Source organism: Macaca nemestrina, chromosome 2 (assembly GCF_043159975.1).
Source record: "Macaca nemestrina isolate mMacNem1 chromosome 2, mMacNem.hap1, whole genome shotgun sequence".
Taxonomy (NCBI): domain Eukaryota; kingdom Metazoa; phylum Chordata; class Mammalia; order Primates; family Cercopithecidae; genus Macaca; species Macaca nemestrina.
In genome coordinates this window covers 99,698,322-99,717,614 of record NC_092126.1, presented here as the reverse complement: position 1 = coordinate 99,717,614, position 19,293 = coordinate 99,698,322, and the positions used below count along the sequence as shown (strand labels likewise).

At 45.0% G+C, this 19,293-nt stretch overlaps 1 protein-coding gene across 1 annotated transcript; it reads right to left on the bottom strand.

Moving 5' to 3' along the window:
- Positions 1-8,332: 8,332 nt before the first annotated feature.
- LOC105480162 (alpha 2-HS glycoprotein) lies at positions 8,333-16,585 on the bottom strand. The gene is made up of 7 exons (XM_011738680.2): positions 16,285-16,585; positions 13,837-13,947; positions 13,110-13,194; positions 12,279-12,442; positions 10,995-11,096; positions 9,704-9,787; positions 8,333-9,064 (listed from the first exon to the last, which is right to left on the bottom strand). Exons 1-7 carry the CDS (start codon positions 16,495-16,497, stop codon positions 8,720-8,722), a joined length of 1,104 nt encoding a protein of 367 aa, XP_011736982.1. The 5' UTR covers positions 16,498-16,585; the 3' UTR covers positions 8,333-8,719.
- Between the last annotated feature and the right edge of the window lie 2,708 nt (positions 16,586-19,293).

Sequence of the window (19,293 nt, the reverse complement as noted above, 5' to 3'; positions counted from 1 at the left end):
CAGGCCATATGAAAGGAGGGTTGAAGTCACCAACTGCTAAATGCTGTACACACACACACACACACACACAGTGATAAGAATGCTAATGAGGCAGCATTGTATTTCACATATTCCCACTGGTTCTTGGTAGCTTTTGGGTAGAGGTGGGGAAAGGGCTAGAGGTGGTAAGAGTGGTATATGCTATCACCAGTGATGTTTTATAAAAATGATTATTTGGGGGGGCGGAGCAAGATGGCCGAATAGGAATAGCTCCAGTCTCCAGCTCCCAGCGCGAGCGATACAGAAGACAGGTGATTTCTGCATTTTCAACTGAGGTACTGGGTTCATCTCACTAGGGGGTGCTGGACAATCGGTGCTGGTCAGCTGCTGCAGCCCGACCAGCGAGAGCTGAAGCAGGGCGAGGCATCGCCTCATCTGGGAAGCGCAAGGGGGAAGGGAATCCCTTTTCCTAGCCGGGGGAACTGAGACACACAACACCTGGAAAATCGGGTAATTCCCACCCCAATACTGCGCTTTACCAAGGGTCTTAGCAACCGGGCACACCAGGAGATTATATCCCACACCTGGCCGGGAGGGTCCCACGCCCATGGAGCCTCCCTCATTGCTAACATAGCAGTCTGCGATCTAATGGCAAGGTAGCAGTGAGGCTGGGGGAGGGACGCCCACCATTGCTGAGGCTTAAGTAGCTAAACAACACCGCTGGGAAGCTCGAACTGGGTGGAGCTCACAGCAGCTCAAGGAGACCTGCCCCTCTCTGTAGACTCCACCTCTGGGGACAGGGCACAGCTAAACAACAACAACAACAACAAAAACAGCAGAAACCTCTGCAGGCACAAACGACTCTGTCTGACAGCTTTGAAGAGAGCAATGGATCTCCCAACATGGAGGTTGAGATCTAAGAATGGACAGACTGCCTGCTCAAGTGGGTCCCTGACCCCTGAGTAGCCTAACTGGGAGATATCCCCCACTAGGGGCAGACCGACACCCCGCACCTCACATGGTGGAGTACACCCCTGAGAGGAAGCTTCCAAAGCAAGAATCAGACAGGTACACTCGCTGTTCAGCAATATTCTATCTTCTGCAGCCTCTGCTGCTGATACCCAGGCAAACAGGGTCTGGAGTGGACCTCAAGCAATCTCCAACAGACCTACAGCTGAGGGTCCTGACTGCTAGAAGGAAAACTAACAAACAGGAAGGATACCCACACCAAAACCCCATCAGTACGTCACCATCATCAAAGACCAGAGGCAGATAAAGCCACAAAGATGGGGAAAAAGCAGGGCAGAAAAGCTGGAAATTCAAAAAATAAGAGCGCATCTCCCCCTCCAAAGGAATGCAGCTCATCGCCAGCAACGGATCAAAGCTGGACAGAGAATGACTTTGACGAGATGAGAGAAGAAGGCTTCAGTCCATCAAACTTCTCAGAGCTAAAGGAGGAATTACGTACCCAGCGCAAAGAAACTAAAAATCTTGAAAAAAGAGTGGAAGAATTGATAACTAGAATAATTAATGCAGAGAAAGCCATAAACGAACGGACAGAGATGAAAACCATGACACGAGAAATACATGACAAATGCACAAGCTTCAGCAACCGACTCGATCAACTGGAAGAAAGAGTATCAGCGATTGAGGATCAAATGAATGAAATGAAGCGAGAAGAGAAACCAAAAGAAAAAAGAAGAAAAAGAAATGAACAAAGCCTGCAAGAAGTATGGGATTATGTAAAAAGACCAAATCTACGTCTGATTGGGGTGCCTGAAAGTGGGGGGGAAAATGGAACCAAGTTGGAAAACACTCTTCAGGATATCGTCCAGGAGAACTTCCCCAACCTAGTAGGGCAGGCCAACATTCAAATTCAGGAAATACAGAGAACGCCACAAAGATACTCCTCAAGAAGAGCAACTCTGAGACACATAATTGCCAGATTCACCAAAGTTGAAATGAAGGAAAAAATCTTAAGGGCAGCCAGAGAGAAAGGTTGGGTTACCCACAAAGGGAAGCCCATCAGACTAACAGCAGATCTCTCGGCAGAAACTCTCCAAGCCAGAAGAGAGTGGGGGCCAATATTCAACATTCTTAAAGAAAAGAATTTTAAACCCAGAATTTCATATCCAGCCAAACTAAGTTTCATAAGTGAAGGAGAAATAAAATCCTTTACAGATAAGCAAATGCTTAGAGATTTTGTCACCACCAGGCCTGCCTTACAAGAGACCCTGATGGAAGCACTAAACATGGAAAGGAACAACAAGTACCAGCCATTGCAAAAACATGCCAAAATGTAAAGAAGCTAGGAAGAAACTGCATCAACTAACGAGCAAAATAACCAGTTAATATAATAATGGCAGGATCAAGTTCACACATAACAATATTAACCTTAAATGTAAATGGAGTAAATGCTCCAATTAAAAGACACAGACTGGCAAACTGGATAAAGAGTCAAGACCCATCAGTTTGCTGTATTCAGGAGACCCATCTCACATGCAGAGACATACATAGGCTCAAAATAAAGGGATGGAGGAAGATCTACCAAGCAAATGGAGAACAAAAAAAAGCAGGGGTGGCAATCCTAGTCTCTGATAAAACAGACTTTAAACCATCAAAGATCAAAAGAGACAAAGAAGGCCATTACATAATGGTAAAGGGATCAATTCAACAAGAAGAGCTAACTATCCTAAATCTATATGCACCCAATACAGGAGCACCCAGATTCATAAAGCAAGTCCTTAGAGACTTACAAAGGGACTTAGACTCCCATACAGTAATGATGGGAGACTTCAACACCCCACTGTCAACATTAGACAGATCAATGAGACAGAAAGTTAACAAGGATATCCAGGAATTGAACTCATCTCTGCAGCAAGCACACCTAATAGACATCTACAGAACTCTCCACCCCAAATCAACAGAATATACATTCTTCTCAGCACCACATCACACTTATTCCAAAATTCACCACATAATTGGAAGTAAAGCACTCCTCAGCAAATGTACAAGAACAGAAATTATAACAAACTGTCTCTCAGACCACAGTGCAATCAAACTAGAACTCAGGACTAAGAAACTCAATCAAAACTGCTCAACTACATGGAAACTGAATAACCTGCTCCTGAATGACTACTGGGTACATAATGAAATGAAGGCAGAAATAAAGATGTTCTTTGAAACCAATGAGAACAAAGATACAACATACCAGAATCTCTGGGACACATTTAAAGCAGTGTGTAGAGGGAAATTTATAGCAGTAAATGCCCACAAGAGAAAGCTGGAAAGATCTAAAATTGACACTCTAACATCACTATTAAAAGAACTAGAGAACAAAAGCAAACACATTCAAAAGCTAGCAGAAGGCAAGAAATAACTAAGATCAGAGCAGAACTGAAGGAGATAGAGACACAAAAATCCCTCCAAAAAAATCAGTGAATCCAGGAGTTGGTTTTTTGAAAAGATCAACAAAATTGATAGACCGCTAGCAAGACTAATAAAAAGAAAAGAGAGAAGAATCAAATAGACGCAATAAAAAATAATAAAGGGGATATCACCACCGACCCCACAGAAATACAAACTACCATCAGAGAATACTATAAACACCTCTATGCAAATAAACTAGAAAATCTAGAAGAAATGGATAATTTCCTGGACACTTACACTCTCCCAAGACTAAACCAGGAAGAAGCTGAATCCCTGAATAGACCAATAGCAGGCTCTGAAATTGAGGCAATAATTAATAGCCTACCAACCAAAAAAAGTCCAGGACAGATGGATTCATAGCTGAATTCTACCAGAGGTACAAGGAAGAGCTTGTACCATTCCTTCTGAAACTATTCTAATCAATAGAAAAAGAGAGAATCCTCCCTAACTCATTTTATGAGGCCAACATCATCCTGATACCAAAGCCTGGCAGAGACACAACAAAAAAAGAGAATTTTAGACCAATATCCCTGATGAACATCAATGCAAAAATCCTCAATAAAATACTGGCAAACCGGATCCAGCAGCACATCAAAAAGCTTATCCACCATGATCAAGTGGGCTTCATCCCCGGGATGCAAAGCTGGTTCAACATATACAAATCAATAAACGTAATCCAGCATATAAACAGAATCAAAGGCAAAAACCACATGATTATCTCAATAGATGCAGAAAAGGCCTTTGACAAAATTCAACAGCCCTTCATGCTAAAACCTCTCAATAAATTCGGTATTGATGGAACGTATCTCAAAATAATAAGAGCTATTTATGACAAACCCACAGCCAATATCATACTGAATGGGCAAAAACTGGAAAAATTCTCTTTGAAAACAGGCACAAGACAGGGATGCCCTCTCTCACCACTCCTATTCAACATAGTGTTGGAAGTTCTGGCTAGGGCAATCAGGCAAGGGAAAGAAATCAATGGTATTCAGTTAGGAAAAGAAGTCGTCAAATTGTCCCTGTTTGCAGATGACATGATTGTATATTTAGAAAACCCCATTGTCTCAGCCCCAAATCTCCTTAAGCTGATAAGAAACTTTAGCAAAGTCTCAGGATACAAAATATATGTGCAAAAATCACAAGCATTCTTATACACCAGTAACAGACAAACAGAGAGCCAAATCATGAATGAACCTCCATTCACAATTGCTTCAAAGAGAATAAAATACCTAGGAATCCAACTTACAAGGGATGTCAAGGACCTCTTCAAGGAGAACTACAAACCACTGCTCAGTGAAATAAAAGAGGACACAAACAAATGGAAGAACATACCATGCTCATGGATAGGAAGAATCAATATCATGAAAATGGCCATACTGCCCAAGGTTATTTATAGATTCAATGCCATCCCCATCAAGCTACCAATGACTTTCTTCACAGAATTGGAAAAAATTGCTTTAAAGTTCATATGGAACCAAAAAAGAGCCCGCATCTCCAAGACAATCCTAAGTCAAAAGAACAAAGCTGGAGGCATCACGCTACCTGACTTCAAACTATACTACAAGGCTACAGTAACCAAAACAGCATGGTACTGGTACCAAAACAGAGATATAGACCATTGGAACAGAACAGAGTCCTCAGAAATAATACCACACATCTACAGCCATCTGATCTTTGACAAACCTGAGAAAAACAAGAAATGGGGAAAGGATTCCCTATTTAATAAATGGTGCTGGGAAAATTGGCTAGCCATAAGTAGAAAGCTGAAACTGGATCCTTTCCTTACTCCTTATACGAAAATTAATTCAAGATGGATTAGAGACTTAAATGTTAGACGTAATACCATAAAAACCCTAGAAGAAAACCTAGGTAATACCATTCAGGACATAGGCATGGGCAAGGATTTCATGTCTAAAACACCAAAAGCAACAGCAACAAAAGCCAAAATTGACAAATGGGATCTAATTAAACTAAAGAGCTTCTGCACAGCAAAAGAAACTACCATCAGAGTGAACAGGCAACCTACAGAATGGGAGAAAATTTTTGCAATCTACTCATCTGACAAAGGGCTAATATCCAGAACCTACAAAGAACTCAAACAAATTTACAAGAAAAAAACAAACAACCCCATCAAAAAGTGGGCAAAGGATATGAACAGACATTTCTCAAAAGAAGACATTCATACAGCCAACAGACACATGAAAAAATGCTCATCATCACTGGCCATCAGAGAAATGCAAATCAAAACCACAATGAGATACCATCTCACACCAGTTAGAATGGCAATCATTAAAAAGTCAGGAAACAACACGTGCTGGAGAGGATGTGGAGAAATAGGAACACTTTTACACTGTTGGTGGGATTGTAAACTAGTTCAACCATTACGGAAAACAGTATGGCGATTCCTCAAGGATCTAGAACTAGAAGCACCATATGACCCAGCCATCCCATTACTGTGTATATACCCAAAGGATTATAAATCATGCTGCTATAAAGACACATGCACACGTATGTTTATTGCGGCACTATTTACAATAGCAAAGACTTGGAATCAACCCAAATGTCCATCAGTGACAGACTGGATTAAGAAAATGTGGCACATATACACCATGGAATACTATGCAGCCATAAAAAAGGATGAGTTTGTGTCCTTTGTAGGGACATGGATGCAGCTGGAAACCATCATTCTTAGCAAACTGTCACAAGAACAGAAAACCAAACACCGCATGTTCTCACTCATAGGTGGGAACTGAAAAATGAGATCACTTGGACTCGGGAAGGGGGACATCACACACCGGGGCCTATCATGGGGAGGGGGGAGGGGGGGAGGGATTGCATTGGGAGTTATACCTGATGTAAATGACGAGTTGATGGGTGCTGATGAGTTGATGGGTGCAGCCCACCAACATGGCACAAGTATACATATGTAACAAATCTGCACGTTATGCACATGTACTCTAGAACTTAAAAGTATAATAATAATAATAAAAATTTTTAAAAATGATTATTTGGGAAATTGATGTTGAGTGCCATGTCATAGAGGTTATGTATTCTTGCTTTAAATCTTAAAGATTAAAAATACATAATTTACCTTTTGAAACAACTTAAATCCTACACATTTAAAAAAAATAGCCAAAGATAGTGGTGCAATCTCAGCTTACTACAGTCATGACCTCCTGGCCTGAGGTGATCCGCCCACCTGTATTCCAAATAGCTGGGCCCACAGGCGCATGCCACCACACCTGGCTAATTTTTGTATATTTTGTAGAGACAGGGTTTTGCCATGTTGTCTGGGCTGCTCTCAAACTCCTGGGCTCAAGTGATTCACCCGCCTCGGCCTCCCAAGAGCTGGGATTACAGGTATGAACCACCGTACCTGCCACCATGCCTGGCTGAGATTGCATATTTTTAAAGCAAGCACACTGTGAGTCTTACTTAAAACATTGCACTCTGACTATCCCATCATGTTTTGTCAATATCATGGGCACCACACTTTTTCATGTGCAGCAAAATTTTGAGGAGTAACTTTGATTATTGCTATTTTATTATTCTAATGTTTGGTGTTATTAGATTTTTTTTTTTTTTTTTTTTTTTTTTTTTTTTTTTTTTGAGACCGAGTCTTGCTCTGTTGCCTAGACTGGAGTGCAATGGCGCCATCTCGGCTCATTGCAACTTCTGCCTCTTGGAATCAAGTAATTCTGCTGCTTCAGCCTCCTGAGTAGCTGGGATTACAGGTGCCTGCCACCATGCCCAGCTAATTTTTGTATTTTTAGTAGAGACAGTGTTTCACCATGTTGATCAGGCTGGTCTCCAACTCCTAACCTCAGGTGATCCACCTGCCTCGGCCTCCCAAACTGCTGAGATTACAGGCATAAGCCACTGGGCCTGGACAATTTTTGTATTATCTTAACATCCACCAAATATTCTTAATTGGTAGTAGTGGCACAAGTATGGAAAAATGCACCTGAAATCCAATAACTTTGAAACATGTGTTAGACATAATTAAAATCCACTAAGAAGGCAAATAAACGAGACATATGTAATGCTATTAATTTAGCAGAGAATACGCTGTAAAATAATAACATAAGAAAGGACAGAGCAGCATTAATACAAAAACTGTGCTATAAGGGTGGCAGATTTAACAGCTCTATAACTCATTCTGTCTAATATTATTGGGAATAAGTAATTCTAAAATAATGCACATTTTGAATAACGCTGTCTCCAGGTGTGCATCATTTAGAGGAAACAAGTCACATAGGAAACTGTTTTAGGTAATTCTAGCGAGGAAATCCTGAAGATATTTGGAAATGCAATGTTAGAATTCAAGAAAGAGGTCCAATCTGGAGGTATTAAGTTGCAGTTATCTGGGTAAGAATGATAGTTTAAATCATGAGAGAGGATAAACTTGCCAAGTAGAGTACAGATTTAAGAGAAGGTCAAAGCCGGGCGCAGTGGCTCACGCCTGTAATCCCAGCACTTTGGGAGGCTGAGGCAGGTGGATCACGAGGTCAGGAGATGGAGAACATCCTGACCAACATGGTGAAACCCCATCTCTACTAAAATACAAAAACATTAGCTGGGTGTGGTCATGCGCGCCTGTAGTCCCAGCTACTCAGGAGGCTGAGGCAGGGGAATCGTTTGAACTTGGGAGGCGGAGGTTGCAGTGAGCTGAGATCGTGCCACTGCACTCCAGCCTGGGTGACAGAGTGAGACTCCGTCTCAAAAAAAAAGGTCATATCTTACGAGTTGTGGGAAGATCCTAGTCTCATTTTTTCCTGTATCTGGCAATACAGCAGGTTTTTGTTCTCTTTTGGTTCTATTTTCACTTTGGTTTTGATTAGGGACGCTGTGTGGTTGTTGGGATAAAAGGCTATGCACGTGAGGGGAACTGGGATGAAGTCGGCAATAAGCATGACCACACTCAGCTTAGAACCTTCTTTATTAAGGAAGGTATTTCAGGCACTTTTATTAACAGGCACATATAAGCTTAGCAAGAGCACCTTTCAAAGTCACAGTTGCAATGGTTTTCGTAAGGTCAGCCAGAGGCAGAGAACACAATCCTGGTGGCTTACCATCAAAATCATGACAAGTTGTCAACCTAATGCCTTCTATCAAACATAACCACCATTCCCTCTGCTTCTGTCCTGTGAGGAATGACAGGAAGTAGGGATTCAAGACTTGATATTAATGTAGATCACATGTGACACTTGCGTGGTCAGCAGACAAGGCCCCCCACCCATGCCCAGGCTTGGACAAAATGGTGGCTATGTTTTCTCTGCCAAACCTCCTCATCTCTGCCATGTCTAGCCTAGACCTTGAAGTGTCTGACCCTCCCCGGACATGGAGGAACCACTGGCCCAGCAGCAGCACCAACACTAGGCTGCACCACTGAGCGTGTTTTCCGGGGGTGCAACGCTTCTCCTGAGGGGGACCTCAATGAGACCACACCCATGAAGAGGTGGCGCAGGTCATAGTGTGACGAGTGTATCGGGACCACTGGGGGAGCTGCCGCCAACACATGGGCGTATATGGGTGAGCCAGTTGGAAGGGGTCCAGATGCGCCAACTGGATAGGACGCAGGTGCATCTGCATCCACCACGGGGGTGGGGACTGCTTCATTGGCACCTTCTGGTTGGGGCTGTGAGGTCGCGGGCTGGAAAAAAGACCATTTCCTTCAGTTAGTTTGCTTCCTCCTCCCCGTCAAGACCACCCACAGGTCCAGGTGGCACTGGCACCCAATTTCATCACATTATACATTTTTATTTGCAAAGAGTCTATCAAGAAAGGACCTACCTAAGTACAGTGGATTGTCATCAAGGTTACAAGGAGGGGTGACTGGCCTATCCTGGCCCCGGCCAGGATTGCCTTGGTGATGGTGGACTTGCACACATATGTCCCATGAGTAAAAGCACCCCACCTATGGCTCACCCTAGCCCAGCAGTGCCACCCTCTTTGTCATCTGAAGCTGCAGCCAGTGGGGGCTGCCAGGTAGATCTGGCCACCTGGTCTCTGCAACTCAGGAAACCACTCCCACCTCCCACAAATAAAAGGGTGGCTTTGTCAACTACACAGTAAGGTGGTTCTTCCCTGTAGTCACTAGTTCATGGGAGGGAAAGGCATAACTAAAATATCCTTCCATTTGTTGATGATTCCACATACCCTAGTCTTATTTCATACTGTGAGGTTGGGAAGCGCAGGAGAGCAAATGTCCTGTCATCACCACTGCACTGCATAAATGTGAAGAGGTCATTGTATTCTGAAGGTGAGGCAAGAATATTCATGGAGCTGTTACCTGTGTTTGGAACACTGTGCAGGTCACTGCAACCTCTTCTCCACCAAGCTTCTCATTGAGCGTTGCCTTACAAAAGCCATATTGCTGCCCACAGAGAAAGAGGAGTTATTTTAACTGATTTAAAAAATGGATCCCCCCCTCAATTTCATTGACACTCCAACCTTAAATTAGTTTGAGAAACCATTTTTCTTAAAGTTATAGTTTCTGCTTGTGGAAGGTATATGATTCTATATATAAAATGGAAATACAGAAATACTTTCTGAGTGAGAGATTACCCATAGTCCCTTTCTGGTGGTGACCTAGAAAGAATGAGTGTTAACATTGATGCGTTTCTTTCTTATTTTAAAATACTATTAAATATGATTTAAAAATTGAGATCATTGTGACTATACAATGTTGTATCCTGTGTTTTTTCACTTGCCACAATAGCATTTTCTCATATCATTCATTATTCTTTGAAAACACAATTTTTAGCATCTGCACAATTTTCTATTTACCGATGTGCATGTATTATTCAATGACACCTTCCTGTTGGACATACAGATCTCTCTTTTTTGGTCTTTTTGTATCTATAATAAATCATTTTCATAGATATATTCTGTCAAATGTCACTGATGATTTCTTTTTTTGAGACAGAGTCTCACTCTGTTGCCCAGGCTGAAGCGCAGTGGTGCGATCTCAGTTCACTGCAACCTCCGCCTCCCAGGTTCACACCATTCTCCTGCCTCAGCCACCCGAGTAGCTGGGACTACAGGTGCCCACCACCACGCCCGGCTAATTTTTTTGTGTTTTTAGTAGAGACGGGATTTCACCGTGTTAGCCAAGATGGTCTCGATCTCCTGACCTCATGATCCACCCATCTTGGCCTCCCATAGTGCTGGAATTACAGGCGTGGGCCACCACCCCAGCCACTGATGATTTCTTTAGACTAAAATCCTAGAAGTGTACATTATCAGCTCAAGGACTTGAAAGTTTCATATCAGAGTTATATGCCTAGAAAATGTGCACGTCACACTCCCAGTGGCTGGGCGTGACTTGACTTGGCTTCATTAGGAAATAGCCTCTGTCTTTCTCCTAACTCCATGTGCTTGCAGTGGGTGAGATGACTTGGTGATGGCTTTTAAAGGGGTGAGGTGACACCCTAAGGAAAGACCTGCCATGATCCACAGGGAGCGGGCATTTGCACTGTTATTCTCTGTCTGCAGCCCCAAGATACAAACTACCCAAGGATGTTCTGTTCCACAAACAGCTCTGTCTGAGTGGTAACACCCCAAGGTCCCAGCCCACTCACCTTTTTTGCCAGCAGGTTGCAGTTGGCTGCCTCTGTGGCCTCTTTAGCAACACAGTCAGTGCCAGATATTGTAAACTCCACGTATGTAGAAGGTGGGAGGGGCTGAGAAGAGTACATGAAAATGCTCTTGAGGAAACATGACTTAGAATGAAAAGGGCAGAGAAGGAGAGCGGGAAGTAGCCTCCTTCCGGGAGCGCCATTCATGCAGACCATGCGTGGTCCCAGAAGGCATGTCCCTCAATGGCTTACATAGGGCAGTCGCTATGGGGTTGTGTTCTGAAGTGCTTGTACTTTAGAGATATGGATTGTGTCTTCCTTGTAGGAGGGGCAAGTATCCATCTCAGATCCTTCAGGTTGGAGGTGAGTTTGCAGATAGGAAACAGGAATCAGAAGGCCAGCCTTAGACTGGTAGGAGTGGGAACCCTTCCTCCCCACAGCCCTCACTCTTGGGCTGCACTTGAGACCCAAGGTTCAGGTTACTCCAAGATAGGGTGGGAAAGTGAAGAGATTAATACCTCTTCCACCTACTTCATAGAGCAGATTCAAATGAAAAGATTTAGATGAAAGTATGGAAGATATCACTTGAGCTTTTTTTTCTTATAGTAGTTGCAGCATATGGACACAATAAAATATCTGTTATTTGGTCTAGTCTGGGGTGGGGATGTTCTGAGAATCACATATCTGATTAATAGAATTGCCATCTATACTAGTGTATTTCCAAGTATGGCCATGGCTGATATCCAGAATACATTTTCTTAAACATTTGAATTCTGTTGCATTCAAATGTGCTAAACCACGCACAGTACAATGAGATGTTTTCTCCAGTGACTCGAAAGACATTTTAGGATCTTGCCATTATAAGCTCGTCAGCACAAGTGAGTATTAATTACGAGTCTGTGGCAGATGTTCAGCAGAGATGGGTGATGATGGAGCCCAGTGAATTTACAGAGTGCTTCTGGCAGACGTGGGAACCTCTACCCGCTGACACCGAGCTTTGGTTTTAGCTGGAACTGAGGGAGTGGGGATGTACCTGCCTGCAACTGTGGCTGCTGGATGTTACAGTGGCTCAGCATGGCGGAGGAGCCGGGGGTGTTGGGGGTCCTCATGACACTCAGGGACCTGATACCCCTTAGGATGCTTTCTTCCCTTTCCAAGCAACCCTCTCCTTGCTTTCTCATCCCTGCCCCTGCACCTGTTCTTCCCTCCCTCCCGATCCACCACGTGCAGTACATTCCCGAAGTGCCACCGAATTGCCCAACCTGTCAAAAGAATCTCAGTCTTTACCACAAGTTGAGCCCGGGAAATTTCCTCCAGCTGAAAATTGGAGCCGTTGTTTTGGGCGTTGAAGGCGGTCACGGCAGCTTCCGCGGCGTGCACCACCCTGGTGTCGTTCAGCGGGGCCAGCAGGGGGCAGTCTCGGCACACTTTGCGCACGTCTTCGGCCGAGTCTGCTCGGAGAGGGGAAACCCGGATATAGGCAGCCAGTCTCCGTGGCATCGCCCCAGCTCTGCTGGTTAGCAAGGGCTAAGGCACGCCCCAAATGGCTTCAGGCACTTTCACTGCTTCTTACTAAACCTTCAAGCAGCTCGTGCCATGCTGACATTTCTGCAGGAGCCCTTATTATCACGGGGCAATTTTCACCTCCAATAACAATAACTTCTTTTTATTTTTTTGAGACGATCTCACTCTGTGTCACCCAAGCTGGAATGCAGTGGCGTGATCTCGGCCCACTGCCACCTCTGCCTCCCAGGTTCAAGCGATTCTCCTGCTCCAACCTCCCTAGTAGCTGGGATTACAGGCAAGCACCACCACACCCAGCTAATTTTTATATTTTTAGTAGAGATGGGGGTTTCACCATGTTAGCCAGACTGGTCTCGAACTCCTGACCTCAGGTGATCCACCTGCCTCGGGTGGGTGGATTACAGGCATGAACCACCGCATCAGGCCAAGAGCAGCTTCTTAAAACACAATTTTAAAATCCCAGAACCCAGGAAATTTGGCTTCTACTTTTCCTCACAGACAAAGCGGCTAGAACTACTTAGGTTGAAAATCATTCAGATCCTTTCCCCGCTTTCTCTACAAGGAAAAAATAAGAATAAGAATAGTCATCTGTACCTGGACTGGAGTCACATTTTGCGTACTCCACGGAAAACTTGCCATTTACTTTCAACAACTGGAAATCACAGTCTCCTTCGACAGCCTGGAGAAAGAAACCCACGTGAGGATGGCTGCCCTTCCCCTTCGCACCCCGGGAAGGCTTCCTCCAGGCATGGCTGTCAAAGGTGACCCTTGCAAAATCGCCGCCTTTGGGTAATACTGAAACATGGCACTCTCTGCTTTCAGGGATACAACAATATAGTTAAACGCTTGTAAAAAATCAGCCTCAGGGCAGGTGGCATCAAATGGCAATTTTATTTATGATGATTATTATTATTATTTTGAGGTAGAGATTCACTGTTGTTGCCCAGGCTGGAGTGCAATAGCAGGATCTTGGCTCACTGCAATCTCCGCCTCCCGGGTTCAAGCGATTCTCCTGCCTCAGTCTCCTGAGTAGCTGGGATTTACAGGTGCCCGTCACCACGCCCAGCTAATTTTTGTACTTTTAGTAGAGACAGGGTTTCACCCTGCCGGCCAGGCTGGTCTGGAACTCCTGACCTCAGGTGATCCACCTGCCTCGGCCTCCCAAAGTGCTGGGATCATAGGCATGAGCCACTGCGCTCAGCCACAAATGGCAATTTTAGAAATTGTACCCTGGCTAGACAAGAAGGCAGGTTGACAAGCTGGGTGAATCTGTGGAGCTGGCCGAAGGACCACCCACAGCCACCCTAAGAAGGGTACTCACATGCTCCTTCAGCTGCCTCACTCTGCATCCTGCCACAGGGGTGGGGTCCAGCACATGGCAGGTGGTCTCCAGGGTGTCTATTTCAATCTCAAACATCTCTCCAAAGGGCTGCTGTAGAGACAAAGAGTGAAGCCGTGAGCAGCCCATTCCCCTGATCCTGTGGTGTGGGCCACGGTGTGCGCCCTCACTGGGCTTGAGCACACGCCCCTTTTGGAGAGGTGAGGGAAATGTCATTCTTATTGTCAGTCTGCAACTCCGTCTAGCTCTGAACTGGCCCATGGGCAGGACAATGACCAGGGCTTGTCTGGTCTTCGTCTGTCGATTACGGGAGCACCAGATGATGCTCGCAAAGCAGAGGAGGTCTTGGGCTTGAACAAGTCGATGGAGCCACAGCCCTCACTCTGAGCCCTATTTGGAAACTACAAATGAGTATTAACGCTTATTTGTATTTATTATTTATTTATTATTTTTAAGATTTCACTCTTCAAGCATTGCTTTGGAAAATCCAGGTTTAGATTTTTCTCAGATAAGCTGCAAAATAAGGTTGTGTAGGGTAATATCTTACTGTCCTTTTTTTTAGTCTCCTCTATCCCTCCCTCTCCTTCTTTCTTTCTTCCTTTTATTACTTTCCTTCCTTCCTCCATTTTCTTTTCCTTCCTAGAGGGTTTTGCTGCTGTTGTCCTTGGCTTTTCCTTTGTCTCGGTGTGCAGCAGGTGCCGGCATGCAACGATGCCGCTCTCTACTTCCCCCTGCTGGCGGTAATGGGGAAGGGCGAGTCTCCCTCTGACAGGAAACTGGGTATCACTAGTGTAGACATGAGGGAGCTTGCAACAATCCTTGGAGATGTTCTTGTCAGTTCACCTGTTTTTGTATCCTCTCTTCGAAGCCTGAAAAATCCAGAAGGTACAAGTACGCCTCTTATTCTCTCAGCCCAGCTCTGCTTGCCTCTCATTGGTTCTGCCTGACTCACTAGTACCTGAAGCCTCAGCATCTCCTCCCCTGGGAGAAGCTCTGCATTTTTATGACGTCCAGGTGTGTGCAGAGTGACCGCCTGAAAGCGTCCACAGCTCTGAAGAACAGGAACTGGGTACACATGAGTTTCTCAAGGAACCCAACTCTGAGGCTCTGCCTTTAGTGAAAGTCACAATGCCCATTCATTATTACCTGTCCCCTCAGATGTGCATGTTGCGTGTTAATTTCCCCTGAATTGATCAGCATTTCCTCCTAACCACCATTGTGCTTTAATATGGCTGCAGCACTCTTAAAATCCATCCAGAGCAATCCTGATTTCAAATATTTTGTCTCTTTGTGAGATGGATGGCAGTTGTCAGCCGGTCCAGGCTTCCTGCTGTTGACCTTATTTTCCAACCTAGATTGTAAACTCTTGTGGGCACATATTATGCCTTTTTCACCATTGTATTAGGTTGAACCATTAAAACAGTCAATATTTGGTTGCTTTAGATATAGAAAAATGGCAGTTTTATATGGTTCAACCTAATATCTCTGGTTCTTGTCCAAGGAAGGCTTATAATACATATTTGCTGAAAGAATTGTCATTCATCAGAAATAAAATCTAATTTCAAAACAGGCAGTAGACAGACAGCTTCTTCCCACCTCTCCAAATCTCTTTACTGATCCCCGAGGCATATTTCCAGCTTGACTTTTCTTGTCACTGGCTTCAGGCTGCGTTGGTTTCCTGTCTAGCGTGTGAGGAGGTGAATCCTGTTTATGTCACGACTTCTCTCTGGGATGTGGGTAACTCTCTTAGGGAGGCAGTTTGTATAGAAGAAGGAACACAGATCTGGAATCAAATCCCAGCCTGAAGACTTAGTAATTATATGATCTTGGACCAAAACACACACACACACACACACACACACACACACACACACACACACACACACACACACAAACAGAGCCTTGGTTTCCTCTTGTGTAAGACAAGAACAATATACGCACCACACAGCACCAGGAGGCAGGACTGGGAAAGAGTAAATGAGATAATCTATGTGAATGGGCCTGGCATATAGTAGGCATCTGCCAGATGCTAGTTTTATTTATTCTCGGTCTTTGTCAGAGAGAAACCAAAACAAAGACAGATACGTGATTTTCAGCCAGTGGTAATGTGGCAACCAGGAGCTGGTTTCTTGGGTCCTAGTTTTTCGAGCAAGTTACACTTTCCACCTGTGATCTGCAAACTACCATGGAAGCACTTTTTCTTCTGCACACCACCCCACACCCTACCCAGCTCCCTCCTGAGACCCATGACTGCTGTACAGAATGTCTCCTCTCTTGGTCTCTGCCTGCCCCTTCCCTCACTCCTGGGAAGAAATCAAAGAATTTACTCCTCTGTGGTTTCCTTTGCACTGGGAGATGGTGATCTTTTGAGGCACCTGGTTGAGCTCCACATACAAATTATTTCAGCTCATACACAGCAGGTCCACTTACCTGAGGCCACACCTTCACTTCATCAATCTGGTTCAAGGTGTGTTTGTATCCCCAAGGAAGGTTTTGATTGATGTAGTCTACAGCCACCAGAGCTGCTTCCTCAGTTTCTGGATCATCGCAGTTCGGTTGTCTATAAATCAGCCCTGGGCCATGTGGGGCTGAGTGGCAGCCCCAGAGCCGAGCAAGACAAAGGAGCAGGACAAGGGACTTCATGGCTGCCCCAGAGAGGCCCTGGCAGGTGTGCAGGTGGCTGGAGGCTTCGGGACCAACCCAGGTGCTCTGCTGGGAAAGGTAGACTCATGGAGGGTAGTGGGCTTTATTTATCTGTTGGAGCCTGCCGGAAGAATTGCATAAGGATACAGGATGATTTCTGCTTTGGTTAAAAAAAAAAAAAAAAAAAAAAAAAAAAAAAAAAAAAAAACACCTGCAAACATCAGCCCTGGAAAAGCAAACAGGTTAGGACATCGCTGGTCCCCAAGAAATCTGCCAAAGTCCATGCTGCTGTGGGGGAGATGCTCCAAAGTCTGCTTGGAACATGGTAATAGCAGCAAAGAGAAGACAGCTGAGGGGATGAGGTGGACATGGTCAGCCTCAGAGTGCCATGGGTTTGGGAGCAGAGGAAATGTCTTCTACTGTGATCTGAGCATGCCATGGGGTCTGTGAGAGGGAAGGGAGGATACTCAGCAATTTGAAAAAATTATCTAATGTCAGGGGGAATTAGCTTTCCAAGAGGAGTCTTACAGGAAGAACAAGGCCCACAGATATAGCAAAGGTACAGATGTGCTATAGGAGATGCCAAGATTTTGGGGGAAGATTCTTGGAGAAAAGAAGAAAGAACGAGATATGTTTCTGCCTCAAGTGGGTAATGGAGGTGGAAGGAGGGGGTTCCCGTGGCAGGACCAGGATGGGAAATGACCAGCAAAACGTGTGGGGTTCCCTGCCTCTTCTCTTCCTTCTCCAGACCTCACTGCCAGGGCCCTGCAGGTGGCAGCACAGAGGGGCACTGACCTGAGTCTCCTAGCTGGCTGAGCATGATTAGCACCAGTAACCTAGTGCCCCAGCCAGTGCACAAGTGCAGCAGAGGGGAGTGCTGATCTAACAGCTACTCATTTGACACAGCTCTGGGTTTGAGTTCGACACTGCAGGCTGAGACGCTGCACAAGCAGCTAAGGACACAAATTCCCCCTTGAACACTCTTTGCAGACTCAGCAGAATTATAGTGTGTCTTTCTGGCCAGAACACAGGGCCAGTGTTGACTCCAGGCACTGCCTATTAAGTGACCCTTGACAATTCCAAGTGTGACCTCCAAGGAGGGTTGGCAGGATAAAGAGAGGCTTGGGAAATATCACACAAGGACCTGATTTGGTTTAGTCTGAAACAAAGAAACCCTCTCATGGAGACCAACATGATCTTCAAATATTTAGAGGACATCATTGTGTGTGGGTGAATTTGTTCTAATGTTTGATACCGCTTCAGAGAGAAAAAAAAAAAAAAAACTGGTTAAAAAAAAAGAAAGAAGAGGGGCTCCTCCAAAGGGAAGCTTAATATTGACTTTCTGGGGTGAGGATCGGGATGAGGGAGGTGAAGTGAGTGGTGACGGGGCAGAGAAGGTAGTTGGCAGGACTGTTTTCACATTTACTCCCAGCCGCTTACACACCACACAGAATCTTAATGACAGAAGCTCAGAAGGTGTGGCTGGGACTCCAGGTTCTTTCTGAGATGGGGAACATGACTCTTCCAGATGCAAAACAGACTCTGGTCATTTAGCAAGATGATCCTCAAAGCCAGGGGCAATCTTCCATCAGCCTTATACTCCATTTCACTCAGGGCTCTGACTCCTGAACTGTGTATAGAAGCTATGCTTTTCTTTACATAATCTTTAAAAATATTGAAGGGCTGGGCGCGGTGGCTCACACCTGTAATCCCAGCACTTTGGGAGGCCAAGGTGGGCAGATCACGAGGTCAGGAGATTGAGCCCATCCTGGCCAACATGGTGAAACACCGTCTCTACTAAAAATACAAAAATTAGCTGGGCATGGTGGCGCACGCCTGTAGTCCCACCTACTTGGGAGGCTGAGACAGGAGAATCACTTGAACCCAGGGGGTGGAGGTTGCAGTGAACCGAGATGGCACCACTGCACTCCAGCCTGGCAACAGAGGGAGACTCCATTTCAAAAAAAAAAAAAAAAAAAAAGGCCGGGCGCAGTGGCTCACGCCTGTAATCCCAGCACTTTGGGAGGCTGAGGCAGGTGGATCACGAGGTCAGGAGATCGAGACCATCCTTGCTAACATCCTGGCTAACACAGTGAAACCACGTCTCTACTAAAAACACAAAAAATTAGCCGGGCGTGGTGGCGGGCGCCTGTAGTCCCAGCTACTCGGGAAGCTGAGGCGGGAGAATGGCGGGAACCCGGGAGGCGGAGCTTGCAGTGAGCCGAGATTGCACCACTGCACTCCAGCCTGGGCGACAGAGCGAGACTCCGTTCAAAAAAACAAAAAAAAAAATTGAATAAAGTGTGGTGTGGTGACACACACCTGCAATCCCAACTATGAAGGCAGGATAATCGCATAAGCCCTGGAGTAAGCTATGGCTGCAGTGAGCTATGATCGTGCCACTGCGCTCCAGCCCAGCCAACAGAATGAGACTCCGTCTCAAAAAAGAAATCATTCACAATCTCATCATGCAGAGATAAACAATGTTAATGTTTTGGTGCATTTATATCTTTTCTTTTTTCTATATAAAATAATATTTTAATATAATTTTGATTATACTGCATATACAGCTTTTAAAATTTTTATCACCTATCATTTTAACTTTAATATTTTCCTATGTCATTAAGTAGACTTAAAAACACGTTTACAGGCCAGGCGCTGTGGCTTACACCTGTAATCCCAGCACTTTGGGAGGCTGAGGCAGGTGGATCACGAGGTCAAGAGATAGAGACCATCCTGGCCAACATGGTGAAACCCCATCTGTACTAAAAATACAAAAAATTAGCTGGGCATGGT

Excerpts from the sequence above, each read along its gene's own strand:
- LOC105480162 (XM_011738680.2), bottom strand. The coding sequence starts at position 16,497 with ATGAAGTCCCTTGTCCTGCTCCTTTGTCTTGCTCGGCTCTGGGGCTGC. Across the intron at positions 12,443-13,109 it reads AAAATGTGACTCCAGTCCAG|ACTCGGCCGAAGACGTGCGC; the intron begins GTACAGATGACT and ends CTCTCCGAGCAG. Across the intron at positions 9,065-9,703 it reads GCACAGTGTTCCAAACACAG|CCCGCGACCTCACAGCCCCA; the intron begins GTAACAGCTCCA and ends TCTTTTTTCCAG.